Below are 20,594 nucleotides of genomic sequence, written 5' to 3'. Positions count from 1 at the left end.
TTCAGCTACCTGCTTTGTGCTGGTGTAAGACTACAGGGAGCCATGGGAACTCTTAGTCTGCACAACAGCAAGTGTCTTGGATGGTCTGCTTTGCTTAACCAAAAGAGAAAGTGACTCTTAAAACGGGTTGATGAAAATGCAGCAGCATCCCATGTGGGGGCTTTTAATGGCATTTTAATTTCTTAATGAGTGAAGCCCGTTTTACTGGATAAGTATATCCAAATTGGATGATAATGTCATTTAGTTAATCCACATTCGTTTAGGGAAATGGAACCACATCTTTTTAGTTTCTCAAACATCCCTGCATTGATGTGTCCTTTGCTTGAGCTCTCTGCTCATCTTGTACATGTTCATTTGCTCTTACTGCAGAGTCTCTCTAGCTGAGAACTGTTTGATGGGCTTGCTCTACACACTGCATGTTTATTCTCTTTCCTTCTTTGTCTTTTCTAACAACAAGGCATAAATCCGGACTTGTTCATTACAGGACAGATGCCTCACTAAAAATGAATCTGAGACCAGACCCACAAATGGTTGTAAGATGTCTGTGGCTATCCAGGGTTGCTGCTTGAATATTTTAGCTGTGATTTTTTTCACTGAAGATACCTGACTGAAGATACTGACTCCATCAGCCGATATTGAAGCCCTAAACCTGTAGCAAAAATAAAGGTTCCAGTCCTTTTCAGCTACTAAGCAAGCCTGCTAATTAGGAGCATTAGTGAGGTGGTTCCCTCTTATAGAGTCTGGCCATGCAGAAGGACAGAAACTCCTTCTGTACCCTTTGGCTGATGTGTACCATGTTTCATTTATAGTCTGGGACACCTAAGCAGTGTTCATTTTTCATGTGCTCCTTTTTTCTCTGTTAGGTTATGGAAGATCTTTTCAAGACAGTGACAAGCACTGTGCTCTCCAGATGTCCTCGTGATGTTGAACTTTTTCATAAATACATAGCTCCTGCACAGAAGGTAATGCATGTGACAGGAAAGAACTGCAATGCTGTCATGTGTTTTTGGGGTTCTTGGCTATAGGAGAGCTTAATTTTTTCTTTTTTTTTGTTGTTGTTGGGTTTTTTCTTTTTTTGTTTGTTTGTTTTCTTTTTTTTTTGTTTTGTTTTGTTACTGTGTTGTCCTGTGAAAAGCTAAATATCAGCTTGAGCTTAAGTGATTGTTCAGGCCAACAGAGAGAGGACACACAACTTTTTGTAGCTGGTAGCAAGTGTGGTAGAACTGTAGTTGTCACTTTATCTGGTAGCCTCTGAATCATCAGCTTCAATAATTGGGTTCTGTTTTGGCATTGAATGGCCAGGAGTGGATTTTGACCTGTATCTACATCAGAATGCAGTCCCAAATTACAAAATAGAGGGAGGTCACTTTCCTGAGTTTGCTCCTGAACCGTAAAGGGTAGCTTTACATGTTTATGTTTTTCTTGTTTTGACCAAGGACAGGTTGGAACAAATACTGAAGCACAAATTTATGATGTAAGTACTATTTCAAAATGATCTTGCAGGGGGCTTTTGGGGGAAGAGTTCCTGTTTTGTGTATGTTCTTTCTCTTTCACAACTCAGTGTCTTCTGGGGTAGCATAATGGCTCCAAAAGAGCATGAGCTGCAGTTCCCTTTTACTGTTTGTCAGGTATGCCCTTTCAGCTCTGCATGAGACTGTCACCTGAATCTCCTGGCCTTTGGCTTTTGCTCCCCTGGACAAGATCCCCAAAAGTATTCTCCTTCCAGCATGTACCTGCACATTGGTTGCTCATAGTCCTGCTTGGTTTTGGCTTTGATGCTCTGCTTTCATTCACACTTTCACTCCAGGGGCTTTCTTATTATTAAAGTATTTTATGATATTTAATAATCCCAATCGGTTTTCTATTCCCAATTGATTGTGTAGCTCCTAATCCCGGTTCTCTTTGGGCTAAAGAGCTGAAGGCTTAGGGTTTCCCTCACTGACCCCCAAGAGTGCCACATCCTCCCTGCTCCTGCTTGTCTCTTCAAATGGTGGAGCTCTCCATTTATCCCACAGAACATTGTCAGGCTGCTCATCCCAGCACTGGTTATCTTGTTAAGCAGCTGCAGCCACACCTGGGCAACAGGATCATGATGGATCCCCCCTGTGCCTCTGCCTGCAGGAGCACCATGGGAGTCCTCAGTGAAGTTAGCATCTGCCCATTTCAGTCCTCCCTTTGGACCTAACTGATACTCCTGAAAGGACAAAGTTGCACTCAGCTTCTCCCATGCTCCAAGGAAAAGGAGAGAGACAGACCATCTCTTTCTCCCTTTCTCTCTCTCTCTCTCCATCAGCTGCTGGCAGATCTGGGCCATTCCTGGCTTACACACATTGGTTACATGTGTTGAATCTGTGCCAGTGATACACCTCATTTGGTCTGTGGCCTCACATAACCCAAACACGTGGAGCAATATATTCCTTCCTCCAGAAGCCTTCCCTGCTTTAATGAAACCTTGTATTGGGGTGTAAGGAGTTTGTGCTCCTTAGGGAATCCAGTTTTTAATTGGATTAGCCAGTGATACAAAGATAAAATTATTGTGATCGTGTTATTCTGTTCTTCTCTCTGTCCACAACATTTGGCTTGGTATGTGGAAAACTTAGCTGCTACGATATCTTCCATTGAGTCTGGATTTCCAGTTACCAAATCTGGAGCATTGTTCACTGCAATTTTTCTGTTTGCTTTGCCATGATGCTGTTCTTTTGTGCCGGTGGAAATTGGTGAACAATCTGCTCTCAAATCTGCCAGAGAAGTAGAGAAACATTGCTGCACATAAATCTCATGGTTTTTTTAAGTAAAGTGGAAACATTTGAGCTTCAAGCCCTTTGCACCCTGGGCTGTTATTTTTGCCTAACACACCCTGGACTACAGCTATGTTGTTGTAGCTATGCTGATGAGGACATATTGTTTTCTTTTAAAAAATCCACCCATTTCTATGAAGCAATTCCCTGCAGAGCTCACTTATGACTAAAATGCAATATTGCAATAATGCAGAAGTGTTGAGAGCTTAGCACTTCCTGCCCTGCATGTAGCTGAAGCACAGGAAAACATAGGATTCTTGCCATATTAAATGCTTTTTGGTTTCTTTCCAAAGAAGCATTGCTGGGAAGTCTGACATTACACACAAGTTGGCATGCTGGTGGGGAAATGCCTCCTTAATTTTCCAGCATGGCAATTAGCCAGAAAACTTTGTTGTTCCTTTCATAGTTATCTTAAAGACTTTTTTCTTCCTCTTGCAGAATTTCCTACAGTGAAGCAGTGGAAATTTTGAAGCAAGCTCCTCAAACTTTCACTTTCAAGCCAGAGGTAGGTCATTGCCAGCTGGTTTGTCCCTACACAGAGCCTGAACTTTGTAGAATCTCCTTTCTCTCTCTCTGATACCACAAGAGTTGTTATTTTGCACAGATTATCTGCCTCCTGGGGTGTTTTGTTTGCTGGGCTGTAAATCCAGTGCAACTTTTGCCCTTCGGGGCTGAAATGGGAGCAATGCAAGGAGTGAGATGTGTAGCAGGAGAACATGTAACACTTGCAGGGAAGGAAGTGATGAGATTGCAGTTGAAGGATTGAGGCTTTAGTAAAAGGCACTTCTCTTTCCTGTACGTGAGTAGTGCTGAGAGTGTTGCAGATTCAGTAGCAATCATCTAAGAAGAGTTGCTGTACTAGTTCTCAAGAAAAGGAGAAATAAGAGGATAGCACCAAAAGTTGGACTAGGATTAATTAACCAATACCATGTGAAAGTGTCATGTAATCTAGATGTAGGTAAAGGGAATCCCTTGTCTTTCTAAAGCATCGATGTTGACTGGGTAAAAAGAGTAATGTGCTAGTCTCTCTAAAGCTATGAGATTGTGGTTTTCTAAAATATTTTGCCCAATTTCAAACACACCCACTCCAGTATGGGACAGCATTTGTGGTGGTGCTCATCTTATGTCTATATTGTTTAATCATTATCTCATTATGATACTTCAAGGAAAATAACTCTCTGGCTGAAGCCACCCTCATAGCCAGTTGGGTAACTGTCTCATCTCTGTGCACAAGTGGGTGTAGAACCTCTAATCTTTTCTCTGTACTACCTGGATCTGACACAGCAAACTTGGGATATTTTAGTATGAAGAGGGTCTGGGGGAGGTCTATTCCTCTCTTCCCCTTCCATTCCCCCGATATTCTTTGCATGTCCTATAAATGGACTGGGGATCTCAAGTCAAAAGCCAGAGGATTTATAACGTCCCTGGAAAAATGGAAAAGTGAAGGGCATTGCAAATGTCCATGGTTTCTGATAACAAAGAATTGGTTAATATGGTGCTATGTTTTCTTAAGTGGGAATTAATGTAGCATGTAACAGCACACAGCAGGGAAGAGAGTAATCAGCCTAGGAAAGCTGCTTTCTATACACCAGAGGTAATATTGAAATAAGGCTGGTTGCTGGGTCAAGTAAGCTGGCTTTGGAGAGGTGCCTGTTTTCCTTTAGATATGAGTATGTGGTTTGGAGTTTTTGGGATTGGGATTTTTTTTGCTTGTTTTGGGTTTTCTGATTTGATACCAGATGCTTGGGCCTGATGCAGGAACGATCTGGCCCTGTTCTTCTTAACTTCTGTTAAGTTAAATCATATTATTTTACATGCTTTTCTCTGCCTGAAAACTTGTGAAACTGTCTACTTCCCAGTGGCCTGTATGAGAAGTTGCTTTGCCTATGCTATTCAAAGCAGCGCATCTCTCTCTGCATGGATTTTGCTGGGTCTCTTGCCATGGGCAAGAAGGTACCAAAGGAGATTCCCAGGCCCCTTTTGCTGTCCTTACAGTGGGGCTGTGACCTCCAAACAGAACATGAGAAGTACCTGGTGAAGCACTGTGGGGAGGTTCCTGTGTTTGTGGTTAACTATCCATACGACCTCAAACCTTTCTACATGCGGGACAATGAAGATGGACCTCAACACACGGTGAGTCCATGGGTCACACCTCCACCACTTTTTTGTCTAGGAATATGTCTTGGCCTACTGATAGACATCATCTGCTGGGCCTGCCCCCAAGAAGTTCAAGATAAAACGTGACCATCAGGTGATCCTGCCCCTTTTTTTTCCTGTTGTAGAAGAAAATACCCAAAGTGGAAACAGCAGGAGGAGGAAGATGCAGGGGTTGGGGCAGTGTTAACTTTTTGCTTAATTTACTTAAGACAAGTTTGCCATAGTTTATTTCTTTTCCTGCTAAACTTCTATAATATTAAGTGAAAGGCCTAGAATTGGATGGCTCCAAGTAGTCTGTGATTCTCTTGTGATCCAAATGTAGCATCCATGTAATGCTCAAATAGCAGATGGGCAGAAGAAATAAGCTCTTTATCAAGTCTCATGCTTTGAAATTGTGATTTCTCAACTGAATTGAGACAACCTGAAGCATTGCTTCTACTAAAAAGAGCAACAACACTGCCATGCACCAATGTGTCTTCAGTGGCTTTAATTCTAGCAACATTTCAGCTGTAGGATAAGAAAAATAACCCTAGGAGACAAAGCAGAGAAGACAGACAGCCCAAACCTAACAGCCTAAGTGGTAACACTTGGATCCTAACACTTTGATCCAGCACAGGAGTGCCATTGCTACCATATCCATTAGAACTGGTTATAGGAGTGGGGATAGATAGGGCTGAACACAAGCATCAGCATCAGAGCAGGGAATCAGGGCTTCAGAAAGCTTGCCCACATGTCCTTGCCTTTCTCTGAGCTGCTGTTGGGTTCTATATAACCCCACACAGGTTGTCACCAGACTAACTTGGTGAGATTCAGTTCAAACCACTTGCAGTAGATGTCCTCAGTCTGAGACATCACTGCTGTCATTTAGGTTTTCTGTAAATTTCTGATGTTTATCCTTGCAAAAATTCCTCCCAGCCTTCTCCTGTCAACAAAAGGCTTTTCAAGTATATGCAAATCCTTACCTAAGTGTCCTGGACTCTGGAAGAATCACAGTAGGGTTTTACAAAAAACCATCAGTGTTAACTTCTTCTGCTAGTCACTCTGTGGCTATGTGGCATGACTTCAATTAGTTTTCTGTCTTTGAAGGTTGCAGCTGTTGATCTCCTTGTACCAGGAGTAGGGGAGCTGTGTGGAGGCAGCTTGAGAGAGGAGCGACTGCCCTTCCTTGAATCACGCTTACAGAGGTATGGAAAATCCATAGATGCCAGGAGACTAGCCTGAGCAGGAGAGTGTTTCAGCAGCTCTCTGTGGCTGGCAAGACTGAGGAGTGGAAGGCCAGATAATAGTATTTAAAATAAGCCTATTTTTGTCTTTGTGATATGTATTTATTTGAGTAGGTGACTGCAAACTGGTGAAGAAGTTCTTGTGCTTCTGTCATAGGTGTGCAAAGCACCTCTGTTTTAGCTCATCAGAGAAGAAAAGTTTTCTTTGTGCTGAGAGGCCAGGGCAGTAAGAGTGCCTCAGCTCTGCTGCAACTGTCTGGAAGAGGGTCTGCTGTGGGACACTTCATTATTTTCTTTAGTTTTTGTGGCTGAAAGTGGGTTATGAAGGTGGAGGTTGTCACATATACAGAACTTAGATATCTGTCATCATGTTGTGTAACTGAGAAATTGCATTTTTGGTCAGCTTTGCCAGTTGTGATGTAGCTGGCCTCAGTGACTGGCCTGATTTCAGAGATTATGGCTCTTTGCTAATAGTTTTATGGGAGGCTTCACTGGAACTGCTCAAGACCTGTCCTGTGTCACCGGGGCTCCTCTTTCCCTGCTGCCTTAGTCTGCATCTTGTTACTTTTGGTAATTTTAGGCTAACTTCAGTGTCAGAATATCAAAGCTGCTTTTTAGTTAATAATTGACATTGGGTAATTCTCCACAGACAGTTGTTCTCTGGATCCTATGTGATTGTTCAAAAATTTTGTAGAATCAGAGAATGGTTTGGGTTGGAAGGTACCTTAAAGACCATCTAGTTCCAGCCCTGCTGCCATGAGCAGGGACACCTTCCATGAGATCAGGTTGTACAAAGTCCCATCCAGCACTTGAACACTTTGGTTTGGGCTAGTCATACACTTGTGCAATACTGGGGAAAGGCTAATCCCAGAGAAGCACCATTTGCACACTGGGAATTAATTTGTTGCTTAAAGTAGCCACATGCTCACACAGATATATCTAGTCAGTGGAGAAGAGCAAAATCTACTTCAGCATAATGAATCCAAAAGGCACCAGGCAATTAAAATCACCAGAACATTAATTCTCAGTTAGAATTCTCTGTTAGTACAGGATGATGATATTCCCTTTGCTTCCTGCTACTCTCCCTGTATGCTCTCTGAAGCAGGCATGCTTCAGTTCATGTAAAGTACAATGTTGCCTGCTGCATTTTTTCAGTCCAAACTTTCTGCCAGTGTCTGAATCCACAGTCCTTAGGAGGAGGAGAGGGGTCCATGTGGAGTTCAAAGCCAGACTTTCTTGTTTGTCAGGAAAGTCATAGAAAGCATTTTAAGGTACAAATGGGGTGTGTCTTTTGTAAATCACACCTCCTTTCACATGTTTTTCTCAATTTTGAGTCTTCAGGATTTGGTTTTGTTAAGCCCAAATATTTTAGACCTTTAAATTCTATTTCCTGCAGACCCACTATAACATTAGAGAGAAAAACCAGGATTCTTGTCTTCTTATGCATGCTTCATACAATAGTTCACCAGGTTTTCCCTCTATTAGTAGCATGCTCTTCCAGGCAAGTGCTGCTTGTGCAGAATAACTCTGTTCCTTTACTTACAAGGGATTTTCTTTTTGTTTCACAGATTAGGACTCACAGATGCCTATCAATGGTAAGATGCCACCTTGCTCTGCAAGCTCTTTTTCTTCTTTTGATACTTATTTAAGCAACTGAGGTTTTGTTTGTTTTCTTTTTTTGTTTCTTTGTTTTGGTTTGTTTTGGTTTGGTTCTGAGGGAACAATTTTTTGGCCCTATTGCCCTGCCATCACTGCCAGTCTAAATGAAATAGCCAATTCATTTAAACAAAGGTTAATCTAATGCTGCTTAGTTTATGCCTCCAATGTGTCCACTCACAGCACAGGTTATTCCTCTCAGGACTGCATAAGGTGGATTAATTTACAACCCATAATGATTTTTCATATTAAATCACTAGGCTGTGTTGGAAGCTGGGTCAATTCTGACCACCATGCACAAGATAAACAGGTTACAGAACCACAGCGATCTGTGACCTTTAAGAGGTCTATGAATAACTCCCTTTGCAATTGACAGAGCAATTGGGTCGAAAAATCTTCCCTAACAAAGCAGTTAAAGCAATTAAAACTGTCCTCCTAAAGAGACAGATCAACCTTTGAATTAACAGTTTAACCCATTAAAATGACAGAAGGTTCTTAGGGTTTCTTGGTATGCACTTCATCACAGCTACTGAGAGAGTGGTAGTGCAGAAAATTTTAAGTTTAGAAGAGTATTTTCAAGTATTCTGCAGTATTTGGATTGATCATTAGGAAGGCTGCCTTGATAAAAAAAACAAAGTATTGGTTCTTCACTCTCATCTTCCCACAATCTGAAATCACTGAGGAACAGCCCAGTGTATGGCAGATCTTCACATCATCCATGTGCAAACAGGGTGAATTTAATTTCTTCCTTTATTGTTGTAGATGTGGTCCAGAATACACCTTATCCCTTTATCAGAGGGTGGGATTATCCTGAACAGGGTGATAACTTGTGTGGTTAGATGCTGAGATACAGCCCAAGGAAGTCTGGTGTTCAATGGCAGAGCCTTCCAGCACTACTAAGATAGTGCAGCCCTGCCTCATGCTTCCCTCAAAAAAAGATGAGGACATTGCCTGTCGCTCATTTGCATTTTCATGTGATTTGTAACGATCACATTCTGGAAGCTCTTCCTGCTGTGATCTTGATTTGGAGACTCTTTCCTCCTTTATTCCCTTCACTCCATCACAGACAATGTAACTTGGAGAAGATTAAAGCTGTTGTTACCCCCTGCCTTAGCAGGGTCTGGTATCCTAGGAAGGTGCAGGATAGTAGTAATTCTGGATGCTTCTGGAGTGCAGTCCAAAATCTGCCAGAATACAAATAGGTGCCTTGCCAGCATCCATCTTTTCAGTGGAGGTGGCAGGAAAGACTAAAATTAATCTCCTCCAATTTAGTGATTGAATTGAGTCTCCAAAGCTGGCTCACAAACTCTTGGAAGAACAGTTGAGTCATTCCTTTTTAAATATAATATTTGCTGACTTTTGAATGTGATCTCCTTTCAAGTTCCTTAACCATTGCCATATCTCTGATTCTACCTGTTTTATTCCCTCCACTAAGCAAGAGGATATTGTGGATCTGACTGTTTCTAGGACAGTTTCAGGATTGCCTTGTTCGCGGGCAAATCGTAAGGCAGAGGCAACTGATGATCTGAAATACTGCTCTGCTTCTTGCCATTCCTACCTTTTAGGAAGTTTTTCATAAGATAGATAAAGTGACATGGTCAAACTCTATGAGTCTTCTTCAGTACACTACATCTTTCCTGTTAGGCACATTTCTTTTCATATAGAATATGAGTTGAAGTAGTATTTGGCTAGGTTTTGTAGTTATTTTATCTTATTTTCACACTTTTTCCTTTAATCTACAATTGATGGAAAATAGCTCTAACTGTAGATTATGACCTTGGCTAAACTGAGAGGTCTGTGGAAATGAGGTGGGAAAGTCGAGTGATGAGGGTACTCTGGGAGTTATTATTATTATTGCTATTCCTATTATTGTTACTGTTGTTGTTATTATTATTTCTTCTCTGTGACCAGGGAGTATTAAGTATGTTGCCTTGTAAACAGGGGACTTGATCCTGTTTGCAGCCTCCAAGTGCCATCTTCAAAGTAACAAAGCAGGTACTTTGTAAAGTTCCCACAACCATCAGTGAGAGCAGTGTTTCAGACAGTCTTCCTACATTTAAGGCACTGCTCCCTTACTCTGATTATCTTTATGTGCTTCAGTGGAGACAATTGTATCATACTGAACCCTTTACAGTCCAGGTACCCTTTTGATCTTCTGTTGTAACACTGGTGAAAGTGCACAATAGCAGAGCAGGTGTTGTCTGTTGTCTTCAAGTGGATGTTACTGTGTTTTGTTCGTGCTCCTGCTCTGGATGAAGAAGATTGAGCTGTGTTGGGCTCTTTCACTTCTGGTAATCTTTGAAACTTGAATGTCAGAGTGTTCTGTTGGGTCCTCGTGTGGCAGGGTAGGCTTAGGGAAAAGTAGCACTGGTGAGCCACTTGGAGCCCATGGCCAGTGACTACACTCACCTCATCCTTTAACCTTCTTCAGAGTCCAGTGAAAACAGGTAGCTCATCACTGTCCTTGGCAGCGACCTGGTCCTATTACTCCTCCTTGGGAAGAAAATGGAGTGCTGTGCTGGACAAGTCAGAGGCAGGCAGAAAATCAGGGGGGTTTTTCTTACATGCACACCCAGTAGAATATTCAGTTTCACAGACTATAGTATCTTTGTTCTTTCAGCCTTACCTTTTTCAAACTGGCCACAGTACCTTCAGCATAGCAAGGGGATTGCATAAAAGGTTGAGATTATATTTGTTTTGAAGAGACTGAAAAGAACACATTCTGTTTATGAATGGTCACTAGGCTCTTCACAGTGCCTTGCTGTGCAACACAGGGAGCTCACAATGATGATAAAAGAATATAAATCTTTAAAAGGATGAACAGAAATGTTCTAACATGGCACATAATGAGGTCCTGGAATTCATTGCTGGGGGATGTTGTTATAGCACGCACTTTAGTAAGATTCAAATCTCTGAAGATCTACCAGTGGTCAGGTCTAGAGCAGGAACACCTGGGCTAGCTGGGGGTCGCAGAAACTTACTTCTCTTCTGGAATAATGCTGCACAGTCCACCAGTTGCCAAGAGAGTGCTCAGCTCCACTCTTAAGTTTGAGCTACTGGCAAAAACAGCTAAACTACTTCACGACTCTTTTTGAGGTGAGAAACATCCAATGTCTCTAGACTATTGAATGTAGGAAAACATCAGGGAGCATTTTCCAGCCTAAAGGGATTTTTCTCTTCATCTGCAGGCAGTTACTTTTTCTTTCATCTGTGAAGAATGGAAAATTTCTCCATTCTTCTGCTTCTTCTACGCACAGTCATCAGAACGGATTCAGAGTCTTGATCCTCAGCACATTTAATTCAATGGACTTGTTCCATTAACTTTGATGGGTTTTGTTTCGCTCCTTTTGCCAAAATGGCTTCTCAAAGTGCTTTGAGATGTACAGATCAAAGTCTTGGATAAGCAAGGGTAGAATTTAATATTATTGTTCATCTGGAAGTAGCTGAGTTATTTCATCTTCTTACAATGACTTTATAAACTCTGTTGCCAGCAAAAAGGGAGAGAAGATGCTGGGCTTAGTCTCAACTGCCTTTGCAAAGGCTGATGCACTTACAGACATGATCAGAAAAGTTGGTGCTTTTACTTGTATTCCCGGTTACAGCTAAAGTAGTTACCAGCTGCTTTGGCAGTTCTGCTCAGAACTCCTGAGCTTGTCAGGAGTTCTGAGCAGACTTGATGTGCCATGGCCAGCACCCATATCCCTCACATTTATGAGTGTTTTGTGAGTCACCACCCTCAGCATCAGGTCTGCCTATCACCTTCCTTGCAAACCCTTGCAAAGCTGTGCAGCAGAGCTCCCCAGGAGCAGTTAAGGGTATTTACAGAGACTCAAGTTCTTCTTAATGCAGTCTGTGTAAAGTGGATAGAGGTGAAGACCACCATGCAGTTGCACAGCCTACATGTTCTTATCCTGAGCATAACCCTCATCACGAGGTGTGGGGTGCATGCACCAAGCCTTAGTAAGCCAAGCTATCACCCAGCAGCACAGAGAGAAAAGCACGTGGGTCCCAGTCATCAGAAAACATGTCCCACTCTTGGGCCTGCTGTTCAACTTGCAAACTGCACTTTGTGTATCAGTGCTACGAGGAAGAAGTAAGCTCTGCTTCTCCTTTTGCTATTTGGGCAGTGGAGGGGAGAGGAAAAACACTGGGGAAGAAAAAACCTGAATATTGGATTGGTTTCCCAAATTTTAACTACTGCTAATGAGCCTTAAGGAAAAATTATATTTCATGGTATGAAAGGCATACTGTCAAACTGAGTGACAGGGCAATCTTGCAGCTATAGAATTTGTGGGAGAGTACTCTTATTTTGCAAGTAAGGGTGATCATGGGCTTTACTTTGTCTTCATTCTGTTAAAATACAGTCTTCAAGCCAAGAAAGATCTGATGTCCCAGCAACTACACGCAAATATACAAAACGTATATTTTATATATTTATACATATATAAGTACATATACACACAAATATAATATTTCCTTGCAGTTCATTAACAGTATGTAAAATTTGGGAAGCCATTTATTGCAATCAATCCAATCTTAATTTCTTTCACGGTGTTCTGCTCCCCTCTACTCCACTGCATAAGTAGTAAAACATATGCATTTATATTTAAGTGCACTTGATTTTTTTTTTAACTGGGATGATGAAATATTCATACACCAAGATTAGAAGCAAGTAATACATCTGGAGTCACTCAATTCCCTACTAGTGCATTTATATAAAGAAGAATACCTTGGTGCCCTCAGCAACCTCAGAAGTGGCCCCACAAATCAATAGAAGCACTGAGATGCTTTTCAATTCTGTTAAAATAAAACTGTTTGGGACAATTTATAGCTGCAAATACAGTATCACACCAGCCACAGTCCAGCTGGGAAGTGAGTAACTATAGAAGAACCATCATAATCTCGTTGACACCCATATACTCAGAGTATCTGCTTCCAAACGTTTTCTGAGTTTTCTGTGCACAACAGGTGCTGTTCTGCAAAATAAAATGTCTTGTTCCAGATCTCATTTTTAGAGATGATATGTTCAAGGGACTTTTTTCTGGCTTACTATAGAAATAAATGAATCAATCTGTAAGAGTGGTTGGGGAAAAAGTAGCAAAAAGCCATCATAATTACCTTAAAAGAAAAAAAAACAGGAAGGAATGTTGAGTAGACAGACAGCAGGACCTATTTAAGCTTCTAAAGAAATTGCTGGAAATGAAATTACTTACGCTATTGAAAAGCAAACAGAAATTGAAAGAATTTGCAGGACAGATTTCCACACCAACATGGCAAAGGCTAGACAAGCCCAAGCAGAGAGCTTCGCCTCCAGCAGTGGAAGTGCTTTGTGATTCTGTGGGAGCCTGGGTTTGTGCCTCTGCTAGGAATATTTTAGGTACTAAAACTACAGAGGTGTTTCCTATATGAGCAGAGATATGGTGCTCAAGCTGTTCTTTGTTACCCAAATACGTTCTTGCTCCTAAAAAAAGCATGCTGTAGTGTATTGGCAAATCATAGCTATGACTGGGTTTAAACTTGGGGTTTCTGCTAATGCAATTCTGCTTCTTCATACCCCTGACCAACACAGAAATCACAGTGGTTAGGGTCAAAGGGAAGTAATTAAGATGGAAAGCAAAGCCCTAGATGAAAAGCTCACTTTAATGACATCAGCATAACTGTGCTGCAAATGTAACTGTCTGTTTAAATTACAGGTATCTAGACCTCCGAAAATTTGGATCAGTTCCTCATGGAGGCTTCGGGATGGGGTTTGAACGCTACCTGCAGTACATCTTGGGAGTTGACAATATCAAAGATGTTATTCCTTTCCCCAGGTTTTCTCACTCCTGTCTCCTGTAGCTCAGCAGTAGACTCATGTGGAGAAAACTGCTGGTGTAACTGTGTGTATATAACATACCATGATATGACTGGGTGTGTTTCAGTGGGAAATCAAGGTAATTTTTACTTCAATGAAACTCTTGGTCAATTTAATACTGGGTTATTGAAAATAATATATGTTCTGGTGAGATTATGGAAGGACACTGGCAGTTAATTTGATAGCAGCTCATGTCTTCATTGCACTTCAGGAGTATTAATAAATCTCACTTAACTAAAGGGTTACGATTCTCATGAGACTAGTACATGCCATGGAAGTACTGAACAAGTACTGAAAGTAGCAGGGAGTTTTATGTGAAATATTAAAAAGGAAGTGTGACCTAAAATATTGTCATGGCTGTGATACACTTGCTACTGCTGCAGTCAGGAAATGGCTACTGTAAAACATGATTCTCCCCACTATGAGTTAAAAACAAATATTGTTTATTTTGGAAAAATCAGCCAAACCTAGCAAGGAACAATGTCATAGTGGAATTGCTGGAGTGAGTTTGTTGAATGATGTTTGATTTTGTGAATCATCAATAAAGATGTACACTGGGTTGTTTTATAACTCTGTATGGTTTCTTCTTCTGTTATAAAACTGTCGCTCTCAGCATGAGAGAGTTTCCTTCAGTGTCTGGTAGAGGTTTCATTTTCTGTATAACCAAATTAGTTGCACAACTTCTGCAGAAGGTATCTGTTTTCTGTCTCCAAGAAAGCACACATTCACAGCAGACAGAAATGTTCAGTTAGATCAGAGTTCATTCATCCATCCATCTCTCCAGAGCCAACTTGCAGTTCATGGTAGGGTTTTGTTGTTGCTTTGCTTTTCTGTGTTGTTATTGAGAAAATCTCTCATGTGCTCATCGGACCAAGCAGTTTGGTCTGCATTGCAAAACAACCAACAGATGCTCCCAAGCATTGCTGTGTATTAAGTAATCGCTTATCACTATAGGATCTGAACTCCTTGGCAGTCTCTAATGGGTTTATGCTCTCAGCTTCTCTGCCAGGTAAAGAAATACTCATTTCTGTTTTGAAGACAGTGTTATGGGAAGAGCAAGTGACTTGCCTGAGGCAACTGGAAACCAGTGATTTATTTGGGACTTGAACTGAGGGTTTCCAGCATCCTTCTTCCCTTCCAAATGATCATAATCCAGCAAATTATCATTTTCATAGTGCTTGCTACTCATAAGCCCACTGTGGCTGGAGTATAAACCATGTATATGGGCACACAGTACGAGAAGTGGCTGCAGGACAGCCCTGAAAACTTATTTTCCAAGTAGATGGAAGAAATTGAAAAACTGTAATACTGCAGTCACAGTTCTCTCTGGTAAGGCTGTGTGGTACTGCACCTGCAGCATCTAAAAATACCTGTTTGTGTCATGTGGCACCTGCCATGTCTCGGTGTGCTCCATGGCTGGGGTTTTTACTTGTTATGATCATGCAAGCAACATCACCACAAGGTCATTACTTTGGGGGGTTTCTTGTGTGCACTGAGACATCTCCTGCATATCAAGATGTTTTCATGTCTCCTTCATCCACTCGATTAGGCAGGTGTTATTTGTGCGTTTGATGGTTTGCATTTCCCGGTACAGCCCTGAGTTGGCAAGTCTGGTTCCACAAAACAGTTTGAGCACCTGCCTTCCCTTTGAAACCACTGAGAAGTTCCCACATCAGACACTGAAGTATCTTCCTGCATTTGGACCATCTCTCCTTTAGTATGTTGTCTGAAGTGTTATTGCTGGCCTTTATGTTTTGGAATGACTTCTCTGCAGAAAGATGTGGAAAGAGTACAGCTGCCAAACAGCCCCATCCATAGCATGTTCCCTAAATAACTTGCAATGAGCAGGTGTCCTTATTGAGGTCCTTAGTCACTGATTCTGTCACAGTCACTGTAAATGAGAGTGCCTGAACTGGAAGCCCATCTTCTGGGAACAGAGTGGGGTGATGGCAAAACATCTCCTGTCCACTCTGCTGGCAATCCCCAACAGCAGCTCTGGGCTGCCTGCATTGGTTTTGGCATCAATGGGAGGTTGTTGATCCTGCTCTGAGATGCCAGATCTGATGGGCAAGGTGGGGCTAAACAGCAACAGTGAAAAACAAGATGGAAAAAAGAAGACAATGGAAGGTGCCAAAAAGTTCGCAGTTAATGTGACGTGAGTCACAAGTTACAGGGAAGGACACAACTGCTTCAAACAGGTTTGCAGGGTGGCTGTCAGGGTGACAGGGCAAGAACAAAGAACTGATCTAATCCACCTTTTGTTCTTTGCCCTTTTCAGAGGTTGTTGCAGGACTGAAGGTAAAGGTTGAACCTTTGATTTGCAGATAGGTAGATGTAAGTAAGAAAGAAGTAACAAGTATGCACTGTGAGTGCTTTTTTGTGTGTTTCCATGAGGAGCAGTTTCCCCAGTCTTCTACCTGTCCTGGTTCATTTCAAGGTGCTTGATGAGCTGAGTATCCAGTGAGCTAAGGGGACATTGCCCCTGGGTCTGAAAGCTCAAAAAAAATACCCCTGGTAATTTGGCAGATGAAGCAGGAGCTGAACAGGGTTGTCCCAAGAGAGGTAACCAGATGGCTCAGAAGGGGAAGGAAAGGCTGTCTAGTTTTGGTAGCAGCCTTCAGCGTGTGCTGGTTTTGCTAGTGGTGAGAGAGAGAAGAGGCTGAGGCCCTTTGCCTTATGATACTGCTCAGGGTTAATACCGAGACTGGCATTCTTGTGAGAAACTTAATTTATGGATAGCCAGCAAGGGTGGGAGCCGTTGTTTCCCTCCAGGCTGGCATTGTTCACCTCGTGCTATGTATATATAACATGGACTGGTATTGCCAAGGAATGCAAAATGTTTTTTCTGGGATTTCCACGTGGAATGTCATGTATTTCCTTTGAATCTCCCTTCTAGAACAAAACGGAAGTTAATCTGGAGGACGGGGAGGTCATTTCTCTTGGACATGTAAGCAGGGAAATGCACCAAGATTTTCTTAATTTAAGCAGCTTTCCTTGCTACATCTTCTCTTAGAGTCTGCACCCTGACACTGACTGAAGCCAGATAAAAACTGTGACACTTCTTCAAATAAACAGCTGTTACTCTTTGCACACAGGAATCACCTCTTAGGCTCACCGTGCAGTGCCCAGTGTGTTTTTAGTGCTGGGGTGTTTTTAGTGCCATAAGCAGTCACCTCTCAAGCCCAGGTTACCAGCACTGTCTCTGCTAGCATCATTTCGTAAGTATATCTTGAAGTTTCAGTTCCTCAGCTTGCCTCTTTTCAAGGCTGTCCTCACTTTGAGCTTCAGAGGAAAGAATGAGTGTCATTGATTACTGCGTCGGTAGCTTTGCAACATTAGAACAGAGTGATGGGAGATAAAAGATCTACACCATAAACTTTGCATAACTAAATGCCAGCCTCTCAGAAGAGTATTTAGAGGAAAACATCTGGTTTTTTCACTTCAAGAATATCAGATAATCCCTTCACTTAATTTTTTAATGTGTAAGATCAAAGTATCCCAAAGTGCTCTATTTTTAATTGAAAAACTAATACCTGCAGAACTAACACCCTGTTCCAGTCTTCTCATTTTTAAATCCACAGGAGAGCAAATGCACACTTGGAAGTTAGGAGCAGAGATTGCTGTTCTCTCCTTTATGATTTACATTGTGGTACTGTGGCAGTGCTCAGATCCTGGGCTGTTGTACCTTCTGTATAAGCAGAGACAAAAAAGTACATGGGCCAAATGATTAAACATCAGCTGACCAGCACAGGGATTTTAGCTGAATTACCTGCATTCAGGCCCCCAGACCTGAGGGAAACACGCAGCAAGGTGCCCAGCTCAGCAGTTCTCTCTCTGGTTTATTTGGTAGTAGTTGTAATTTATAAGGCATCACTTGTTTGAGGGAATGCCAAGACTTTGATGGGAAACGTGATGTACAGTTTTGCTTGCTGGACTAATATTGATTGTTTTGGGAATAGCTTATAGATGTGTTTTTCCTCAGGGGGTGAGGGGGGCTAATTTGCCAAGAAACTTTTGTCTTTGTTTCCATTAAATGTGTGTATAGAGATAAACGTGGCTTTGCTGTTGCTGAAACCAGTAACAGCCATTATGACTGTTGTTTTAGCCTTTAGACATTATACTTAGGGACAAATGAGAGATGGGTCCAAAGGAGAAATAGGATTTTTTATAAAGATTGACAGAGTTCTAATTTCCTCAGACCTAACCAAAGCTGCTAAAGCCACAAAAATGGTGGTCTTGGGGGTGAATTTATTGTTTTGTCTTACAGTTTGTTGCAGAGCCATGACCTTCAGAAGGGTTGTAAACTTTTATTTTATGATCCTGCTGATAAATAGACATATGTAATTTACTATATGAGTTCTTACAGACTTGGCTAACAACAAGTTTGACCCAGAGTTCAAAGAAATTATGGCTCCCGTTGTTTTATGGCTGCTGTGCTGCGGTGTCTGCTGCACAAGGTGTACAGGAAAGATGCTGTAAAGGGAGAGCTTTCACATAAAGGGCCAGAGAGGGACAAGACTGCATGGCCATTTAAAAGTCATGTACCAGTTACATCAGAAATTGTAGGCTCTATTGTGAGTGAAATACGGATGAAATTACTTTAGAATCCATGTTGCTCTTACTGCTGACACTATTTTACTGCAGAAAATTGAGGCATAGAGCAATTAATCTGCTTGCCCAAGGTTAGGGAAGATGTGTGGCAGAAGCATGGAAGTGACCCAAATCAACCAAATCCCTGCTTGGCGCCTGCTCTTGAGACTTCCCTCTATTTGCCTTTGGGTGCACTGCCACACCAGAAATAAGGCAGGATGTTTGCAACTGATCCGGTTTCAAATGCATTTTTGGCATTTCTAAGATCTTCGCCTGTGCTTCAGAGATTTTTATCTATCCCTGTATGTCCCGAGGCCTTTCAGAGATAGCAATCCTGCTGTTTATTTTTATTACTCTTACAATTGATTTTTTTCTGAATAATTTGAGGCAGCCTGAAGAGTAGATTTTTAATTTTCTTTGCAAGGCTTCATCTTCTGCTTTGCTCTTCGTTGATATCTGTGTGTCTTACTATTTTCAGCAGGGTAATGTACTGCTACTTGTGCTGAAAGAATGGAGTTCAGAGTTTTTAGAAGTCACTGATCATACAGGTTGCTGGCAAAAAAGTATGCAAACAGCTCAGAAAAAAATCAACGAGGACTGGTAGGAGGCCTTGGTAATCATGTAAACATTTAAGTTTCAGTATGGAACTATTCTGTAGCTATTCCCTACTATCTGTCCTGGCTTCAAAAAGAGGCTACATTTCTAGTCCCGGTGGAAAATAATTACACCACTGACACAATGTTTTTTAGTAATACTTCCTTGGTGTCTTTACCTTCAAAGTCATTTTTGAGCAATAATTCCAGTATCTCTGATGGCCCTTTGAAGATCCTGGGCACTCTGTGCTCAGTACTGTGGTTAAGCTGCGTGAAGCAGGCATATGATCCATATTTTTCTGAGACACGGGTCTCCCATTTTCTGCTTGTCCCCCAGCCTTGCTGCTGCTCCATTGATGAGCACGTGGCCATGGGCTGCACATCCAGGCAGGAGACAGCTGAACTCCCACCACAGCCAACTCAAAGGCTGACTGACCTCTCAGTGTCAGTGCTGCCAGGGCTGTTCACACAGCTGGGACACTCCAGGTCAGTGACAGATGAAGGGACTTGCCAGAGGCTGTGGAGGGAAGCAAGAGTCAGGATTAGGGTTTCATTTCCAGGCTGCCCTGTCAGAGTTGAGAACAGGTTTCTCCCTTTTCTGCACGAAGCTACAGAAACGCAGTGCTCAACTGGTAGCGAGTTTGCAGCTCCAGGAGATGCAGCTGTGAGCACTTACCTACTGCAGAGATTCTGTCATCACTGTAACTGAGGAGGTCTCCTTTTGGCAGGTTGGGCTCACATGATGGCATCTCTGTGAAGCACTTGAAATGACCTCTGCAGCTGTTTAGTATAAATAAATCACCATGTGCTTTCAGGCTGGCTCAGCAGCATATAAGTGGCGTCATAGCTGCCAAGATGGGGCTCTGCTCCAGCACTCTGCAGCTGGAGTTCTGGGAAAGGCGTGCTTTAGGTGCTTCTCTGTAAACATGCATGGCTGGTGCTTTTCCAGATCACCCTGCAGGGCTGAACTTTGCCACCTGCAAAACTCGAATAACCACACAAATCAAATCCGAGGGCCTGGTTTATACAGTGGCTTCAAACAGTCTTTCAAATTCCATTATTACTAATGGCATTAATAAATTATTAGTGTTCATGGTGATTTAGGAAGTATAAGGTTCAAGTATTTAACAAATTTCATGGGCCTATTTGTTAATGAACTTGATGGATGACTTGCCAGGCAGGATTATGTTGCCATGTCCTTGGAGTACATGCTAAAACACAATGTTTTTAGCACTGCATTACTCCAGTCCCTAATTGAGATCCAATACCATCTGTAACAGTGCTGCCATGGATAAAAGGAAGAAAGTTTGTGCTAAACCCTCTGAGATAGAACATTATGAAGTGTTCATTTCCCAGATCATTAGAAACTTAAAATAGCCATCTGGCCAAAACCAGAGATGCATATGCCTGCAACTACAGCTTAACAGCATTCAGCTGGGAGGGTGGCTGCTGTGTAGCATTTGGGATTGGCAACTGCAGAGCAGCTTTTGCTCTTATCTCAGCAAAGTCTCTTCACACTTTAGACTTCTAGGAGATGTCTGTTTAAAATGCAATCGACATCTCAGCCAGGAGGGCTAAAATGCTTTGAAACCACAAGGGCATATCCCCTCCATGCATTGCTCCTTGATTATTTTCACTGTTAAAAAAGTGCCATATTTCCATATTTCAGTCTTTGTTTCCCTGGCCTCAGCTTCTTTTGGGAGTATATCAGTGTGTCTTAACT

At 42.0% G+C, this 20,594-nt stretch overlaps 1 protein-coding gene and 1 long non-coding RNA gene across 3 annotated transcripts in view; one reads left to right on the top strand and one right to left on the bottom strand.

Annotated features, from left to right (window-relative positions):
- NARS2 (asparaginyl-tRNA synthetase 2, mitochondrial) overlaps positions 1–14,258 on the top strand; it is a 48,694-nt gene extending 34,436 nt beyond the window's left edge. Inside the window, exons 8-14 of one of the 2 annotated variants that reach the window (XM_059838447.1) lie at positions 864–962; positions 1,431–1,474; positions 3,237–3,303; positions 4,794–4,931; positions 6,042–6,139; positions 7,747–7,773; positions 13,528–14,258. In XM_059838447.1, coding sequence (XP_059694430.1) covers positions 864–962; positions 1,431–1,474; positions 3,237–3,303; positions 4,794–4,931; positions 6,042–6,139; positions 7,747–7,773; positions 13,528–13,672 — 618 coding nt within the window. In that variant the 3' untranslated portion in view covers positions 13,673–14,258. The remainder of the gene's footprint in view (positions 1–863; positions 963–1,430; positions 1,475–3,236; positions 3,304–4,793; positions 4,932–6,041; positions 6,140–7,746; positions 7,774–13,527) is intronic. The other variant, XM_059838448.1, reaches the window with a different exon arrangement.
- A 4,337-nt stretch (positions 14,259–18,595) lies between these two features.
- LOC132323350 (uncharacterized) lies at positions 18,596–19,732 on the bottom strand. The gene is made up of 2 exons (XR_009485320.1): positions 19,548–19,732; positions 18,596–19,388 (listed from the first exon to the last, which is right to left on the bottom strand). It is a non-coding gene; the product is annotated as an uncharacterized LOC132323350 (long non-coding RNA).
- Positions 19,733–20,594: the final 862 nt, after the last annotated feature.

This window comes from Haemorhous mexicanus, chromosome 2, assembly GCF_027477595.1.
Source record: "Haemorhous mexicanus isolate bHaeMex1 chromosome 2, bHaeMex1.pri, whole genome shotgun sequence".
NCBI classification, from domain to species: Eukaryota; Metazoa; Chordata; class Aves; order Passeriformes; family Fringillidae; genus Haemorhous; species Haemorhous mexicanus.
Note: the sequence above shows the minus strand (reverse complement) of the source record. Positions and strands in the feature narration are given on the sequence as shown.